Raw genomic sequence first — 18887 nt, forward strand, 5'->3', positions numbered from 1 at the left:
AAACTTGGTTAACTGTTTGTCCAGTTGGTACAAATTCATAATGAATAATCCCTCTGATATCAAAAAAAGGTTAGCAACATTGTTGCAACAAGTTCACAAACTTAATTGTCAGACATCGAATATTGAGTATTACAATTTTAACAGTTTTTTCATTTCTTAAAATGTGTACACATTTTTTGGATATATATATATATATATATACATATATGCACACTTTAATTATAGTTGACATTCAATATTATTTTATATTAGTTTCAGGAGTACAGCATAATGTTTAGGCATTTATATAATTAAGTGATCCCCCCCGATAAGTCTAGTACCCATCTGATATCACACATAGTTTTTATATTATCAACTATATTCCCCATACTCTATTTCACATCCCGTGACTACTTTGTGTCAACCAATTTGTACTTCCTAATCCCTTCACCTTTCTCACCCATCCCCTCAACCCCCTCCCATCTAGCAACCATTAGTTTGTTTTCTGTATCTATGAGTCTATTTCTGTTTTGTTTGTTCTTTTATTCTGTTCTTCAGATTCCACATATAAGTGAGATCATGTGGTATTTGTCTTTCTCAATCTGACTTTTTTCACTTAGTATAATATCCTCTAGGTCCATCCATGTTACTGCAAATGATAAGATTCCATTCATTTTTATGGCAGAGTAATATTCCATTGTATAAATGTACCACAATCTCTTTATCTAATCGTCAATTGATGGGCATTTTGGTTGTTTCCATATCTTGACTATTGTGAATAGTGCTGCAGTAAACATAGGGGTGCATATATTTTTTCAAATTAGTGTTTTGGAATTCCAGGAGTGGAATTGCTGGATCATATGGTAGTTCTATTACTAACTTTTTGAGGAACCTCCACCTTGTTTTTCATCGTGGCTGAACCAATTTACAATCCCACCAACAGTGCACGAGCATTCTCTTCTCTCCACATCCTGGTAAACACTTCTGTTGATTTATTGATGATAGTCATTCTGACATGAGGTGGTATCTCATTGTGGTTTTTATTTGCATTTCTCTGATGATTAGTGATGCTGAGCATCTTTTCATGTCTATCGGCCATCTGTATGTCCTCTTTGGAGAAATGTCTACGTAGGTCCTTTGCTTTTTTTTTTTTTTAATTTAGAAACAAATTTTATTTAAGATCTGAAATACAATTCCTAAAATAGCAACTTCTCCAGAAAACCATGGCTACACAATAATGCATTGCCTCTATCATGTTAGAACGTGCATTAGACTCAAATTCAAAAACCATGAAACAAACCACCATCCTTCAACCATTTGAGCAAAGATAGAATAGAATGCCTAAGGAACAACATAGATGGACTTGCAGAGGATGGGCTGTTTTACTTCAAGCACGAGAAACAAGAGCAAAAATGCATGGGTTTTCGGGTATATACATTAAGTTGAACCTTTGGCACTAGGAATCAGGGCATTTTGTCATGTAGCATTAACACAGAATTAGAAAATTGTGTAGTGTCAAAGGGATAGAACCACCAGCATTCAAGCAATGTTGTCAACTAGGCAAGAAAATGTTCTACTGAATGTTTCTTTGTCTAATTACTGCATACACTGGTAGCAACTCTGAAATGAGAAAAGGAGCTCGCACTCCTTTCATTTTCTGTTTAGAACAAAACAGAAAACAACTGAAACATAAGCCCTGTTGTACATTAACAATTGGAAAGAACATCAATCATACAGGAAAAAGACTAAGAACAAAAAGTGTTTACTGATACCAGACATAACAGTGAGTGGTCAGTAGACCCTCACAGGGCTTTGCGGTGGTACTCGGCTGAGGCCACTTTGTAATCACTGGCAGTAAACAGAGATGCAGCATTCTTTGCCAGATACTTTAGGAAATCATGCAAGTAGCCCAACAGTAATGCAAGGCTCTTCTCATCAAGGGGCGTGTATGCCAACATCGCTCCAATTCTTACAAATAATCTCAGTAGGTGTGGCGCTCCATAAACCTGGGACATGGGCGCATCCGGGTGAGCCAAGAGGATTTCGGTGTACTGGGGCCTCTCAAACTTGTAGAGCAGCTGACTGCCCAGCATCACGTTGAAGTATTCCTTTATGCTCGCCACCACTTCGTTCACTGCATACTTCTTGTTGTCGACATTACCTTGCGACTTCTTGCAATCTGCATACTCCTCCAGAACGGTATCTACATTTTTCTTCACAGGCAGTTGGAACAGCTGCTTCTGCCTGGTAACTAAATCCCAGTCCTCAACAAGCCATGGCTTTAATTCTTCAGGAATCTTCACTTTAACTTCCATTCTATTCTTAAACGCCTCCTCGCTTTCAACAGTGGGGTCGGCCCCGGCCCTTTTCTTCCGAGGTGGCTGAGGGGCTTCACTGGGGCTGCCACCATCTCCGTTTCCAGGAGTCTTCTGTTTGTTCTTTCTTGTCTTCCTCACAGATCCTGAAGGGGGGTTCTCAGCAGAGCGCCCCCCTCCCATCTGCCTGGGAGGGCTGGATCCAGATTCTTCTGCTGTGGACCAGCCGTCTTCTTTCCCGAGGAGGCCCTTCTCATCTTGCTTCTCTGCATGTTGCTTCTAGTTGGTTTTTTGAAGTTGTCTTCTTCTGCAGATTGTTGTCCACGAGTTTGAGAACCCTGCTTTCTGGAACTCATTCAACCCTGTTTTTATTTCAACCAATAATCCTCTTCCTTCTTGCTCTTCCAGGAACTCCTAGTGTTTTTTCAGATGCACTCTTATATATCTTCTGGGATGGTCTGGAAGGATGAGGGGGGGAGTCACAACCCAAGATTCTGTAATCAGGATCAGATCTTCTGATCCTTACTATACAGCAAACTTAGCTTTTCTGATAATGGCCTGAAACGAGAATCCAGCTCTTTCCAGCGGCCGACATGTGCTCACTGCCGTCCCTCCAACCACCATCACTTATTTTTTAATTCATTGTTTGTTTTTTGGTGTTGAGTTGTATGGGTTCTTTATAAATTTTGGATATTAACCCCTTATAAGATGTATCATTGGAAAATATCTTCTCCCATTGAGTAGGATGTCTTTTTGTTTTGTTAATGATTTCCTTTGCTGTGCAAAACATTTTAGTTTGATGCAGTCCCATTTGTTTATTTTTTCTTTTGTTTCCCTTGCCCGAGGAGATATATCAGTAAAAATATTACTAAGGGTAATGTCTGAGAATTTACTTCCTATATTTTCTTCTAGGAGTTTAATGGTTTCAGGTCTTACATTTAACTATTTAATCCATTTTGAGTTTATTCTTGTATATGGCATTAAATGGTCCAGTTTTTGCAAGTATCTGTCCAGTTTTCCTAGCACCACTTATTGAATAGACAGTCTTTACCCCAATGTAAATTCTTCCTTCCTTTGTTGGAGATTAAATGACCAGATAGGCATGGATTTATTTCTGGGCTCTCTATTCTATTCCATTGATATATGTGTCTGTTTTTATGCCAATACCATGCTGTTTTGATTACTATGGCCTTGTAGTGTAATTTGACATCAGGTAGCATGATATCTCCACCTTTGTTTTTCTTTCTCAGGATTGTCATGGCTATTTGGGGTCTTTTATGGTTCCATATAAATTTTAGGATTATTTGTTCTAGTTCTATGAAAACTGCCATTGGTATTTTGATAGGGATTACCTTGAATCTATATTGCTTTGGGTAGTATGGATATTTTAACTACATTAATTCTTCCTATCCATGAGCATGGTATATGTTTCCATTTATTTGTATCTTCTTTAATTTCTCTCTTCAGTGTCTTATAATTTTCTGAGTACAGGTCTTTTACTTCCTTGGTTAAATTTATTCCTAAGTATTTTATTTTTTGATGCAATTGTAAATGAGATTGTTTTCTTAATTTCTCTTTCTGATAGTTTGTTATTGGTGTATAAAAATGCAACCTATTTATGAATATTAATTTTGTATCCCACTACTTTACTGAATTCATTTATCAGTTCTAGTAGGTTTTTGGTGAAATCTTTGGGGTTCTCTCTATATAGTATCATGTCATTTGAAAATAATGACAGTTTTTTATTTCTTCTTTCTCATTTGGATGCCTTTTATTTCTTTTTCTTGTCTGATTGCTGTGGCTAGGACTTCCACTACTATGTTGAATAAAAATGGTGAAAGTGTCTTGTTCCTGATCTTAAGGAGAATAATTTTAGCTTTCCCTCATTGACTATGATATTAGCTGTGGGTTTGTCATATATGACCTTTATGATGTTGAGATATGTTCCCTCTTTTCCCACTTTGCTGAGTTATCATAAATGGATGCTGGATTTTGTCAAATGCTTTTTCTGCATCTACTGATATGACCATGTGATTTTTAATTTTCATTTTGTTTATGTGGTGTATCACGTTAATTGATTTGCAAATATTAAACCAACCTTGCATACCATGAATGAATCCCACTTGATCATGGTGTATGACCTTTTAAATGTATTTCTAAATTTGGTTTGCTAATATTTTGTTGAGGATTTTTGCATCTATGTTCACTAAATATCGCCCTATAGTTTTCTTTTTTTGTAACGTCTTTGTCTGGCCTTGCAATCAGGGTAATGGTGGCCTCATAAAAGGAGCTTGGGAGTTTTCCCTTCTCTTAAATTTTTTGGACTAATTTGAGGATAATAGGTATTAATTCTTTTTTGAATATTTGGTAAAACACCTGTGAAGCCATCTGGTCCAAGACTTTTTAAAAATTTTTTATTGTTAGTTTCAGGTGTACAGAACAATGCAATAGTTACATTTTTCACCCTCACAAAGTAACAACCCCCCTCCCCCCATCCACTACCCTCCCACCCCCGATATCATGCTTATCTATTACAATTCCATTGAATCTGTTCCCGCACTCTACTCCATGTCCCGAGGTTATATGTATATATAATTATAGTTGACATACAGTATTATTCAACATCAGTTTCAGAAATACAATGCGGTGGTCAGGCCTCTACATCAACTATGAAGTGGACTCCCGAAAAGGACATGGGTCCATCTGGCCCCCTAAGAAATGCTTACAACATTATTGATTGTATTCCTCAGACTGTCTTTTTCTATCCCTGCGGCCATATTACAATTACCCAATTGTATTGTCTCATCCCTTCCCCTTCTCCTTCATCCCCACCCCCTCCCGACTAGCAACCCTCAGTTCTTCCTCTGTATCTCTGAGACTATCTCCATCCACTTCTCCCATCCATTCAGTTCCTTAGAATCCACGTATAAGTGAGATCATATGATATTTGTCTTTCTCTGACTGACTTATTTCACTTAGCATAATGTTCTCTAGTTCCATCCATATTGTTGCAAAGGGTACTATTTCCTTCTTCTTTATAGCTGAATAATACTCCATTGTGTAAATGTACCAAAGTTTCTTAATCCAAAGACTTTTGTTTTTTGGGAGCTTGTTGATTACTGATTTGATTTCATTTGTTGTAATTGGCCTGTTCAAATTTTCTGCTTCTTCTTGATTTAGCCTTGGAAAATTGTATGCTTCTAGGAATTTATTCATTTCTTTCAATTGTGTAATTTGTTGGCATATAGTTGCATATAGGTGGCATATAGTATTTTCTTAAAAGTTTTTGTATTTCTGTGGTCAATTGTCACTTTGCCACATTCATTTCTGATTCTATTTATTTGGGTCCTTTCTTTTTTTTTTCTTGATGGGTCTGGTTAAAAGTTTGTCAGTTTTGTTTATCTTTTCACAAAACCAGCTCTTGGTTTCACTGACCTTTTGTATTGTTATTTTAGTCTATATTTTGTTTATTTCCACTCTGATCTTTATTATTTCCTTCCTTGTACTCACTTTGGGCTTTGCTGTTCTTTTTGCAGTTCCCTTATGTGTAAAGTTAGACTGTTTATTTGAGATTTTTCTTGTTTCTTAAGATAGGTCTGCATTGCTATGAATTTCCCTCTTAGGACTGTGTCCCATAGATTTTGGGTCATTGAGTTTTTATTTTCATTTGTCTCAAAGTATCTTTTGATTTCTTCCTTGATCTCATTGTTGACCCATTCATTATTTAGTAGCATGTTATTTAGCCTCCATGTATTTGTGTGTTTTTCAGTTGTTTTCTTGTAATTGATTTCTAGTTTCATACCATTGTGGTCGGTGAAGGCACTTGATATGATTTCAATCTTCTTAAATTTACTGAGACTTGTTTTGTGGCCTAACATGTGATCTATCTTGGAAAATGTTCCATGTGCACTTGAAAAAAATGTATATTTGCTGCTTTGGGGTGAAATGCTCTAAAAATATCAATTAAATCCATCTGGTCTAGTGTGTCATTTAAGTCCACTGTTTCTGTGTTGATTTTCTGTCTGAAAGATCTGTTCGTTGGTATCAGTGGGGTGTTAAAGCCCCTAGTATGATTGTGTTACTGTTGATCTCTGCCTTTATGTCAGTCAATATTTATATTATATATTTAGGTTCTCCTATGTTTGGTGCATACATGTTTACTAGGGTTATTTTCTCTTGTTGGATTGATCCCTTTATTATTATGTAATGTCCTTCTTTGTCTCTTATTATAGCCTTCATATTAAAGTCTATTTTGTCCAATATAAGTATTGCTACTCCAGCTCTTCTGTTTCCAGTTGTGTGAAATATCTTTTTCCATCCCTTTACTTTCAGTCTATGTGTGTCTTGTGATCTGAGGTAGGTTTCTTGTAGACAGCATATGCATGGGTCTTGTTTTCTTATCCATTCAGCTAATCTATGTCTTTTGATTGGCACATTTAATCCATTCAAATTTAAAGTGATTACTGATAGGTACATAGTTATTGCCATTTTATTATTTATATTTTTTATCTTTGTTTGTTTTCTTCTTTCTTCTGCTTAAAGAAGTCCTTTTAACATTTCTTGTAATACTGACTTGGTGGTAATAAATTCCTTTATCTTCCAAAAAAGCCCTGAGAATACCGCTGCCAGCCACTGTTCATCTTAGGCCTGCAGGTCCCCAAAAGCCATCCAAGATAGGCTACAGTACAGACTGTGGCTCAATACCCACTACCAAAAGTTTCCCAGGCCTCTGCAGGCCATCTATTGCTGTAAAAGGTTTCCACAGCTTGTGGGGCAGGGCTGGCCACTCAGTCACCAATAGTGCCCTGGGCGATGCAGTACTACTTGTGTGGGGTGGGGACCCAGGGCATCACCAAGGTGGTGCACATGCATGGATTTTACAGACCAATGCGGTCTCAGCTTTGGCCCATTGGAGGAGGGTTCAACATAGAAAAGATGGCACCCTCCTAAAGGCTACATGTGAGGCAGGCTCCACACTGGAGCAATGGCTGCTGTCCCTGCAGCTCTCAGCTCAAAGCCATACAACTCAGTTTTCCCCCCATATGTCTCTGGCACCTCTCAAGTTGCCACCCTTTCACTGGAGACCAGGTGAGTGTTTGCGAGTGAGTCTGTGTGTGGGCCCTTTAAGAGGGCGTCTGGGTTTCCAGCCACCTTCAGTCTCACTGGGATGGGCAGACAGAGTCCTCACTGATTTTCACTGCCAGGTGTTGTGGGAATTCCTCTTCCTGGCACAGGACCTCTGTGCTGGGGTGCCTAGTGTGGGGCTGGGAACTGTCCTTCTTCCAGGAGGACCTTTGCCATGGAGGTGTCCCTACTGGTGTTCAACCATTACCTATGGGTTTGGGGTCAGCCCGTTTCATGTCTCCACCCCTCCTACCAGTCTCAATGTGACCTCTTCTTTATATCTTTAGTTATAGGGGTTCTGTTCAGCTAGTCATCAGATGATTCTTGAGGTTGACTGTTCTATAATTTATTTGCAATTCTGGTGTGATCCTGGGATGCAGTAGGCATAGCATTTAACTAATCTGCCATCTTGAACCAAATTCAGAATTTCCTTTCTTTTTAAGGGTGAATGATATTCCATTGTATGGATACACCACATTTTGTTTATCCATTCGTCTGTTGGTAGACACGGGTTGCTTCCACCTTTTGGCTATTGTGAATAAATACTTCTTGAACAATGGTGTACAACTTAAGTCACATTTTAAATCAATCTTTTAGCTGAATATAACCTTAGTCACTCTTACCTTCAGTTTTCAGGCAATGTGGTAGACAGAATGGAGCAGAGAACCTGAAGTCAAATAGAGCTGGGTTCAAAGCCAGGCTCTGCTACTTACTAGGTGATTGAGGGTAAGTTACTTGGAGGATTACACACAAAGCATGTAAAATTGCCAAGCACATAGCAGGCGCACATGGCAGTGATTATTAATATTACTCTCATGAGCTCAGAGCACCTCTCTGGTATCAGGAGGGCTGGGGAATGATACAGACTCTGGGTCCTCAAAGTGCTATTATAGAAGATACCTGAGGCTTGTGCTTTTCACATTGTTCACCTTCTCCCCAACAGACAAGAAGACAACCCAAGGGCCGGCCGAGTGGCGCGTTGGTTAGGAGTTGGCTTGGGATGCCAGCTCTGAGCAGCAGGGCCCCAGTTCAGATCCCACATGAAGGCCAGTGACACTGCGCCCTCTACAGCTAAGAAGGTGAACAACAGCTTGACCTGGAGCTGGGCTGCCATGAGTTGCCGGCAACGGCATAGGCTGCAGTGGGGCTGGCCAGCAGCTGACATGCGCTTTCGTGAGCTACCCTGAGCGGCCGTCCAAAGGCCAGCGAGTGACTGCTGCACCCAGGAAGAGTGCAATGATAATACCAACTTGGGCCAGTGAAGCGACGTCCTCTACAACTAAACTGAAGAACAAAAGGACAGCAACTTGTCTGTTCCCCTTCCCCGATTCCCCAACGCTGTTCCCCTCCCCCAATTCCCCAATTTAAAAAACAAAAACAAAAACAGACAACCCAAAACTTACAACAGCTGATAATCAACTTTTATCTCTATAAAACATGTTGTCAACCAATGATAATTGGCCAAAGAGTACATTTTGCTTGAAGATATTGTTTCTATTCATTTGACTTTAACTGCCAAGTGCTGGTGGCAAACCCAGATTATGAATTATTCATGCATAGATACAATGACTAATTAAACACAAAAGAGACTATTCATTAAGAAATATAAATGCAAACTTTTTACCCATGGGCCTGCAAGTAGATGTCTGCAGGAAGCATTTGCGGGAAGATTTATAACCTCATTTTCTTCAGTAAACAATACTGCAGATGGTTGATGAAAAAAATATTTGCATTCATAAACTATTTCTTATCATGCAAACCACAGTGGTTGAAGCTTCTGTATGTGGTTTCTGAATATTTAGTTTTTTGCTGTTTTGATAAATGCTTATGGATTTTTTAGTTACGGGCCCTCGGACTCTATTGCTATATTTTAGTGATATTTATCTATTTACCTATTGATTTGGGGACAGGGTAGTTGGCTAGCTGGGTTCTTAATCAAACTATTTACTGCAAAGCCTTCAGAAATCCCCACTGGCTTGGACCCAGCCCTGGGAAGGTGACTGTGACCCTCTCAGTCTTGATGCTCTATACTAGCTAAGGTACTCTGCCATTCCACAATTTGTTTTTCTCTATCCACAAAGTAGAATTAATCAAGATTGACAATGTATTCTACAAGACTGTGCAGAGATATGGTAAAAAGACAGGACTGATCATATCTAGAATTCCCCAATAGACGTAAGCTCTTGCAACCTGGAAAAGCGCAGTGTTTGAAACAGGGATCACATTGACCTTGCCTGTCAAAGTCCTTCCAAGCAATGGAACTTAAAAACCAATTAAACAGATCCTATTCCCCTTGGTTTCAGGGCAGCCATGTGATACAATGAGGCAAGCACAGAGATAATGGAAGAAACATCCCTTAACTGATTTTAAATTGTTGATCCAAGCGCTTATCATCTTGAAATGGCCCTTGACCACGTTTGCCAGTGGATTCTCAGCAAATTACCACATCTCAAAAAAACAAACAAAATTTAACCTATATAGTATTTCCCATACCCACACCCCCTCCTCTATAAAATATAATTTGCTACATCCCTTTGGGGTTGCTTTTTACATTTGTCTTAGAGTCTTGCTGAAATATTGCCTGAAAGCTATAGACACACAGGTTATGAGAGCAAGCAGCAGCAGAAAATGTTTGGATCTCTGTCTCTCTGTCTCTGTCTCTGTCTCTCTCTATGTGTCTCTTTCTCTCTCTCCAAATCCAGTCCCCAAACAGATCTCCTTGAATTCTCAAGAGTAACAAGAGCTTCTTGCATTGTCCCTTTCCTGTCATGGATCACGTGTAGGAAAAGCAAACAAGCAGCCAAAACCACTACAAAATGGGAAATGCAGTTTCAACTTGTCAGGTCGTTCCTCTCCTCTCTCTCTCTCTCTCTCTCTCTCTCTCTCTCTCTCTCTCTCCCTGTCTCCCTCCCTCTCTCTCTCCCTAAATAGGGGGTCAACAGCAGTGCCATGTATTTTCATGGGGCTGCATATCCAAAGTTTTCCAGAACCCAGGAATGTCTGCAGGCCAAGGATGAAACTTGAGAAGACAGAGAGATGAAGCCCCACGTGTCATCCAGCCAACCACTGCCTCCAAGGAACCCATACCCAATGGGACACTGCAACAAAACTACATGTCTGTCAACCCCAGGGGCCCATGTCCTCCTTCTGCAGCCCAGTCACCTTACAGAATGGAGAGAGAGTCATTACCATCCTTGCCACCTTTCTGGTGACAGCCATTGTCACATGTATAGAGAGGTGCACAAGAAACAACACATGTTCCCACGGAGACTCACATTCCTCCTATCTCCAAATAACATGGCACAAAATAAATTTAAGCTGCACTCTAAAATGGGAACACAGTTTCCACTGGAGGAGGAGGCAAAGCTGTTACAGAGAAAGAGATCTCAAGAGCAGAGCCTGTTCTTAGGAAAATTTCACTCTGTCTTATGCTCTTGGGGCTAGAGCTGAAGTCTGTTCACTTCCGGTCATTGGTGCTGCCTTCTGGAAAGGCTGCACCCAAAGCACCTCCAATTGAACCATTTCTTTTCTTAGGGTCCTCCAGCAGACTCGGGAGCCTAAGCAAATGCTTGTTGTATGTGGTGAACCCCACAGAGGGGCACTGGGTTGTCCTGGGATTCTTTCAGTAATTTTCTGATTTTTGTGTGCTCTGTAAGTTCATTTTTCTCTGTGCAAGTATCTGAGCTGCATTGGTGAGGTCAATGGAGAGGAAACCTCTCTGTGTGTTAGCTACTGGCTCTTAGTAACAGCAGAAGATACGTGGTCTGGAAAGGTGAACCAGACCTTGTTTCTAAGAGGAGGCCAATTTTACTGCCCTGAAATCCTGGCTTCTGAATGAGCAGAGGATGTGCCCCCATCCCGCTTACCAGACTCGGGCCCTTGCTCTCTGGTCAGGGTTGGACTTCCTTCCAGAGCCATTCTCTGCAAACTCTAGGATGCATCTCAAGAGATAGCACAGTAAACCCTCCAAGAGCCTCCTTTCAAGCTTAAAAATAGGGCAGTTCTTTCCAAGAGGATTCAACAATGAAAAGTTGTCACTTCCACCATTCAACACTAGAAGGAAACATTTCATGTTCATCTTTCCCTTTGTGGCACAGTCCCTGAGATGGCCAATGGATAATTCAGGCATACCCAGAAACAGGCTAATGTCCAGGCATTTTCTTGCCCTTTCACAATATTGCATGTAGATTTGTCCAAAGCCATTAAAAATTAATTATTCACCCCCAAAGAAGGCCTGAAATAAAATCAACATTTACAACTTATTAATTAACATGGTCCCTGACATTAGAAGCTCCATTACACTGGAGCTACAGTACTAATCTAATTTTACATAAAAAGAGACATGTAATTGTGGGTACTCTGGCAAGTCTGTGCCGTAGCAAAATCATTTTATGCTCCTCTTTGAATCTGTCAGATTACATTATACAAGGGCCTTGGCTGGTTTGTCAGCTACCCACCCCAGAGCACATTTGGCCCTTTGACTGAGGACCCTGAGTGAAAGGGGAATAAGACAGCTAAGGGACTAGGGCCTGGTTCTGTGCATAGAATCCATCACTGGCTCTCCATGCTGCAAAGGGCTGGGGTCTCTTTACTAAAGGGCTATCCTTGGAGGAAAATCTTCCATGGGAACTGGGTGGGATTCTGTGCCCAGTGCCTTGGCAGCAATTTCAGAGTGATTAACACAGCAATAAGGAAACAGTAGATAAAAGGAGATGGTATCACCCCCTTTCCCCACTCAGAAGAATAGGACACTTTGCAACTGGTCAAGCTGTCCTCACCCACCATCGTTATCACTTCCACTTTTATTGATGCCATAGGGGCCAGGCACAATGCTGTCCCCTTACACAACCTCACAACAGCCCAACTCTTCAAATGAAGGAACTGAAACTGGAAAAGGTGAGGGGTTAGATCATTTGTCCAAGTCATGCAGCTGGAAAGTGACACAGCTGAGGTCCCAGTTTGGATGGGCTATATTATTGCAGACACGTCAAGGAACAAACTAGATACAAAGCTTGGCTCTGCCCATGGAAGCTCTCTCAAATCCCGGTGCTTCTCTCCTTCCCCAGTGCCACAACCACCTGCCAACACCGCCTGTCACCAAGATCCATTGGCCACCATCAGCCACCATCTTGCCTCTCTCTGACACATTCTCTACCCAGCAACCAGAGGAGCAAAGCTGAGAGTACCAAGCTCCACTGTCAGCCCTTGGGATGCAGCAGAGAATCTGGCTGGGAAGGCCTTTCATGGTCTATGAGCTGTCCCCTGATGGTTTCTCCAGCCTCATCTTGGGACATCCCCACCCCACTCTATCCCTCCCTGCTCCTGCTACCTTTGAACTGCCTTTAGCTCTCTGGACAGCCATGCTCTCTTCCCTACCTCTGGGCCTCACATTCACTTGTATTCCACTCACCTTCACCAGACTAAAATTCCTCCTTGCCCTTCAGGTCTCAGCTTATGCATCACCTCCTCCAGGCAGCCTTCCATGATTCCTTCAAACTGGGGTAGGTGCCTCTCCTTGTGCTTCCTTTGCCAGGGAGAAGCATCAGATACACTCCACTATGATTTTTCTGTTGATTTGTCTGCCTCCCCACAGCAAGCAGTGAGGTCCCTGGCAGCAGGGACTGGTTTGGCTTTCCAACTCATCTATAAAATGTAGCAAGAAAGCACGTTTTCTAACTCAGAAACATTAGCACTAGTGTGTGCAAGGTGCTGGCTGCTCTAGATCTATGATTAAAATTATTCAAGAACAAAACATGGTTCCACACATTACATGGTTAGGGAAGAAAAACTCATCCACAATTAAATGCAACGCCAAACAAAATCCTAATGGAATATATTAAATAAAACTTAAGCTAATTTTAAAATTTACACAGAAGGGGAAAATCCCATTGAATTTTTGAAATTACAGAACAATGAAGAAGGATTTACCTTACCAGCTGTCAAACCATACCAGAAAGCTACAGTGATTAAACTGTGGGATACAGGTGCAGGAATTGATAGAGATCAATGGAGAGTAGAGTGTTCAAAACAGAATAAATTCAGTTTGGAAAATTAGATATACATTGGGGAAACATAAAATTAGATGCCTACCTTGCACGTTGCACAAAAACAAACTCTAGGAGGATATAATTTAAAACACATTTGTTAATGGTTTCTTCTTGCCCAAATGATTTGAATGGCACCTTTTTCACTAAGTGAATTCCCATAAATACAAAAATCTATTGCTAGGGATGCCACTCTGGTGTTTAAAAATGAAAACCAAGGACTTTTCACCCATAGCATTTTAACAGGCATTTAACACACGGCTCTGTGGGACTACCCGCTCTAGACTGGACCACAGAGGCCTTATGTCAACTCTGAAAATGTTATCACTGCTTCTGAAGCTTCTTCATGGGACGAAACAGTCATTCTGCAGATACTCACTGAAAACAACTTTCAATTAACATGGTGCTGAGTGATGATGGAGGACATTTCTGAGACTCAAGCTCTCCCATGTCACCTACCTATGCCAACTAGGCACAGCTCTGGAAAGATTCCAGGGCCCCTGGGAACAATGTGAGTGAGGAACACTAGGTTGAGAAAAGGCACATTTTATGTCGAGGTGCCACAGTTTTTCTATTTCCAAAATAAGGGCTCCCTCTAAGTTGCATTCTTATGCAAACATTCCCCAAGGCAAATATTTTACATGACCAGTCAGATTTGGGGAACAACAGTGATTAGCAGTGTTACAGAGTTATTTGTTTACCTTTAGACAGAAATATGTTCTTGGAACAAGCCTCCCTGCCTCTGAGATGTGGTATGTCATGTCCTGGGGGAATGCAAACAGGCAGAACCTGTGTCTGCAGTGAGCTGCCTGTACCAATTCCCAAGGTTCCAGTGAATAGGCCCATATGTACACAGGTTCCCTATTCTTAGTAACAGAGAGGACATATAAGACACTGTACTGCCTGAGAAAACATACAATCATTTTTTAAAAGGCAAAATGAATGCTTGTTTATCAGGAACACTTGTGTTGAACACTTCCTCAGGTTGTTCTGGGGTAGTGGCTGAGTGTCCCCCAGCCTGGACTCACACACTGCTGATGGCCGTGTAAAATGGTACAACCACTTTGGAAGACAGTTTGGCAGTTTCTTTAAAAGATACACATATTTCTACCCTATGACCCAGCTATTCCACTCCTAAGAATTTATCCAAGGGAACAGAAAGCATATGTCCATACAAAGCCTTGGACACAGACATGCACAGCAGCTGTATCTGGAAACAACACAAATGCCCATCAACAGGCAATAGATAAAGTGGGGTGCATCCAACAATGGCATACCACTTGGCAATGAAAAGGAACTGGAGATACGTGCAACAACATGAATGAATGTGTGTGTGTGTATATATATATATATATATATATATATATATATATATATATATATATAATTTTAACATGAATGAATTTAAAAATAGCTGGGCAAAAAATGCTAGGTAAAAGAAGCCAAATAAAAGGAGTATATATTATATGATTTAGAAAAATACAAACTAATCTATTGTGCCAGAAAGCAGGTTAGTGGTTGCCTGGGGAGGTGGGAGGGGCTGAGGGGGAATTACAAAGCGGGGCATGGGGAGACTTTGGAGGTGATAGTTGTGTCTGTTTTCTTGATTGTGGTGATGGTTTCACAGGTGCACACGTGTTGATACTTATCAAATTGTACACTTTAAATATAGGCAGTTTATTGCATGTTAATTATACTTCAATAAAGATTTTTTTAAAGATTTTTCTTTTTAAAAGATGCATCAAAGATAAAAAAAAAAAAAAGAGTGGTTGTCTATCAAGAAACTCTGTGCTCCACACATCCTCTAGCTGGGACAGCTGCTGCACGTCGCCAAGACCACGAGTCAGGCACCTTCCTGAGGTCAGACCTCCTGCCTCCTGCCGAAAGCCCAGCCATCTTCCAGCTCTGTCAGGCTGCTGGTCCCCATCTTCCCCCACTGGGCAGACCCTGCTCCCCAGTCAGCCCATAGAAGGCAAGTGCATGGTCCATGGTCCGAGCAGGGCCACCATTCATGTTCCCTGGGGAATCCCTACCCCAACGGGCGAGGACCTTTGCAGAGGACAGAGGTGTTCTTCTGACAGAATTCAGTTTGTGACTGCAGATCACCTTCTCCAGCTGCCTTTAGGCAGAAGGAAACCAGTGCCAAAGCTAATAAAGATCCAACTTACATGCTTTATTTCCATCTCTCTGAGGTTCAATGTAACAAAACAACTGCCATTCTAAGAAAGCAGGAGAGCACCTGAACTCTTGGGATGCTGCATTAACTCTTTCAAGCTATGGCCTAGAGAGCTCCAGGGCTACCTTCTGAGCAAATTCCCCTATTCCTGGGTGTCCTCTATAAATAACCAACAAAACAACCCCTACCTGTTGTTCACTGTGTTCTCATCCAGGGGCTGCAGCAAGGCACAGTTTGAACCGTACATTTCCTGGACATTTCCTGAGCATCTCATGTGTGGCAGGCCCTATACTCGGCACTCTTCTCAGATCTGACAGTCTAGGTGAGCAGACAGACATCTATGAAAGCATCACCACTTCCTGTGATCTTGGACAAGGCCCTGAGGTCCTCCTCTGTGAACAGGGGTAATGCTCCCACCCTCTCAGTGGGATTGCTTGACTCACTGAGAAGGTGTCCCAGATGTGCCCTGTACAGAACCCAGCACCACCCATGGTCAGCCTCGGCACCTGGGTGCAGGGAAAGGACATGGGGTATGTCCCTTACTGGGTCTCCTTCCCTCCAGGCAGCCCAAGGTCAGAAAGCTTCAACCCACCACTTCAGGGGCATTTTACAGAAACACAAAGAAGCAGCATGTCTCTGGGAAGTGCAGTCACCAAGGGAGGTGGAGAAGGGGACGGTGGGCGCCCTGGCCAAGCGAAGGCCAGGCTCCTGCGCTGACTTCTTTACACCCACAACGCAAGTTGGGGCTGGAACCAAAGGACAAATGACAGTGTGTGGTGGGACTCACGGAATTAACCAAGTGCAGGAATGGCTGTCTCTCAGAGTGGGCTGGAAAGAGGGGAAGTGGGGGGAGCGAGACTGCTGCTTTTCATTATTAGCACTGCTTTCACTCTTACGTTGTACATATTAGTGGGATAGAAGAAACATGTTTAATATTAAAATGAAATTAGTACATAACATTTATTTGGGGGTTGCTTGAGATGAGGTGACTTGACAGAAGTTAGAGCCACAAATGCCAAAGGGATTAAAACAGTTTAAGGGTATCTTAGTGATCAGGGTACATCACAGCGGAATGTGAAAAATGCCAGTCACAACCCTGTGGCATCTGTCCTCATCTCACAAGTGTCAGGTTGTTGCACATAGCAGGGGCAGAGTAAAACTCGCGGATGAGATTTTTCAGCAGATATGCCACTCACTGGTAGCAGAAATTGTCTGCGGGAGCTGCTAATGGATAATCACTTTGCCGTATTTTGGGAGGAGACGGATCATTGGGGCATATTTACTGCAAAAGCATGGATCCGGAAAATGACACCAGGTGACTCGCAATTTTTAAATAACACTAAGTAACTGTGCCTTTCCGCTCACCTGGGGCTGTGAGCCCCTTGGGGCTGAATGCTCAGCCTGAACGATCATTCAATTCAGGCATTTTCATTGGGTTTTAAGTAGGCTACAAATAGATGAAGGGTTTTTGCTTCTTTCTGAATGAGCATCTGACTGGCAAACCTGAAATACATGTCTAAAAAAAATAATGAGCAAAGGAATACTGAAGAGCATGAAGTAAGCCTGAGGCATGGGGATAAGCTGGATTTCTGTGTAACAGAGGAGCTGGGAGGGAATGTGGGGACAGAGGAGCAGCAGGGGGTAGAGCTGTGCAGGTGGGCCTGGGCAGGCAGCAAGGACCAGCCGCGTGCAAAGAGCATCCAACCACCAAAGGGGCCTTAGTTTTTCCACCTTGCTCCCCCTCACGCAAGCACAAGACTGAATTCCTCCTTTGTCCCCTTGGCTCTATTTCTTTCATTCTGGAAAGGTACTGGGAATACTTTCAAAGAAAAAAAAAAGTACTTCCTTTCTTTCTGGAACTCTCCCAGGGAAGGTAGGATGTGAGTTCCTGTTACTTGGAGGTGCTTCTGTCCAGCTCCTGAAGGGACATGTGCACCCCAGGAAGCACAGAAAGGACAAGGCAGGGAGGCACTAGTTTCCTCAGAATGCTGACATCCATCCACTCAGGAGCATGCCAGATGGCAGTGTGGCCCAGCGCCACCTTTTGGAAGCATTTGCAGAACGTCTGTGGGTTGCCACTCTGTGCTGGATGCTGGGCACAGAGAGCAAGTAGAAGGTGGTGCTGGTCCTCAAAGAACCCACAAGCCAGATGTCCAAGCTGTTAGGATTATGTATGCGATCCCAAAAGAGGCTTGATCATGCACCACAACATGTGCCTAATTATTCCTAGATTATACACATGTTGTACCACTTGCCTTATGCTTTATGAGCTTGTGACCTCCTGGGGACACTCATTCCCTTCTTGAAAACACTAAGCTGGAGGACAGTGGAATGAAGAGGTATCATATCACTCACAACCCCTTCCCAACGCGACTTTTCCTAGGAGAGAGGAGAGCTTCACACATGGACATGTTCAGTGGGGCGTTATATATTTATAACAGGCCATAAATGGAAGCTGCTCAGATATCCAACTAGAGAACAGCAGGGTGAGAAAACTGGGACCCGGCTCTTAACAGGACAGAAGCTTAAAACGCGACATAAAAACTGACAACCAGGGCTGCAGAACAGCCTGGAAAAGTGATGCTGTAAAGCCAAGTGAAAAAGCACAATGACGGTTACACGATTTCAGATGTGTGGGTGTATATGTGGCAGGAGGGGGGCCTCGAAGGCATGGCAATGGCTGGGATCAGGCAGTGTTTTCATTTCTTTTAAATCTCCTTTAATGTCACTATAATGTTTTTAATGGCATAGGAAATCAAGTTTAGGTGAATAGCGGAGGATGATTTTTCTCACCAGTTCCTTCCCCTCCCTCTCTCCCAAAAGACAGAGTATTGACTTCCTCCCACCAGCTTCCCTGGCTTCCAGACTGATGAGCGCGTCTGCGAACCAGCCAGGCCCCACTAACAGGGCCTTCCGTCTTCTGCTTTCCGAGGCTGCTGCCATCACTCTCCCCTACAGCTCTGTGCCCTCCCTCGGCTGAAGGGCCCCGCGGGCTGTCGCTGTGGGCACAAAAGCATTTTTCTCCCATACTCGGTTATTCATTTTGATGGCCTTGGTCTGCGGTCGCATCTGGGAGACCCTGAGCCCAGTGCAACAAGCATTTCTGTACAAATGGAACAGTGGTTGTACATTTACATGAGCTATGGCAAAGGATTAACATGCAGATGTTTCCAGGGAGTACCTTCCTTTAACCAGGCCACGCGTTTTCCACTAAGGAGAGTAGAAACTGGAACAAACTTTACCGAGGAT

General features: G+C 42.3%; 2 protein-coding genes across 5 annotated transcripts in view; both read right to left on the bottom strand.

Moving 5' to 3' along the window:
* The window catches only part of OSBP2 (oxysterol binding protein 2), a 176950-nt gene that overhangs the window by 102711 nt on the left and 55352 nt on the right, over nt 1-18887 (bottom strand). The gene's annotated exons all lie outside the window — the stretch shown is intronic.
* LOC109383065 (mortality factor 4-like protein 2) lies at nt 1464-2903 on the bottom strand. Its single transcript, XM_019643142.1, is given in 2 exon segments — nt 1464-2474; nt 2477-2903. Coding segments are annotated over 2 exon segments (867 nt in total). The 5' UTR covers nt 2651-2903; the 3' UTR covers nt 1464-1781.

Source organism: Hipposideros armiger, unplaced genomic scaffold (assembly GCF_001890085.2).
Source record: "Hipposideros armiger isolate ML-2016 unplaced genomic scaffold, ASM189008v1 scaffold_75, whole genome shotgun sequence".
In the NCBI taxonomy this organism is placed as follows: domain Eukaryota; kingdom Metazoa; phylum Chordata; class Mammalia; order Chiroptera; family Hipposideridae; genus Hipposideros; species Hipposideros armiger.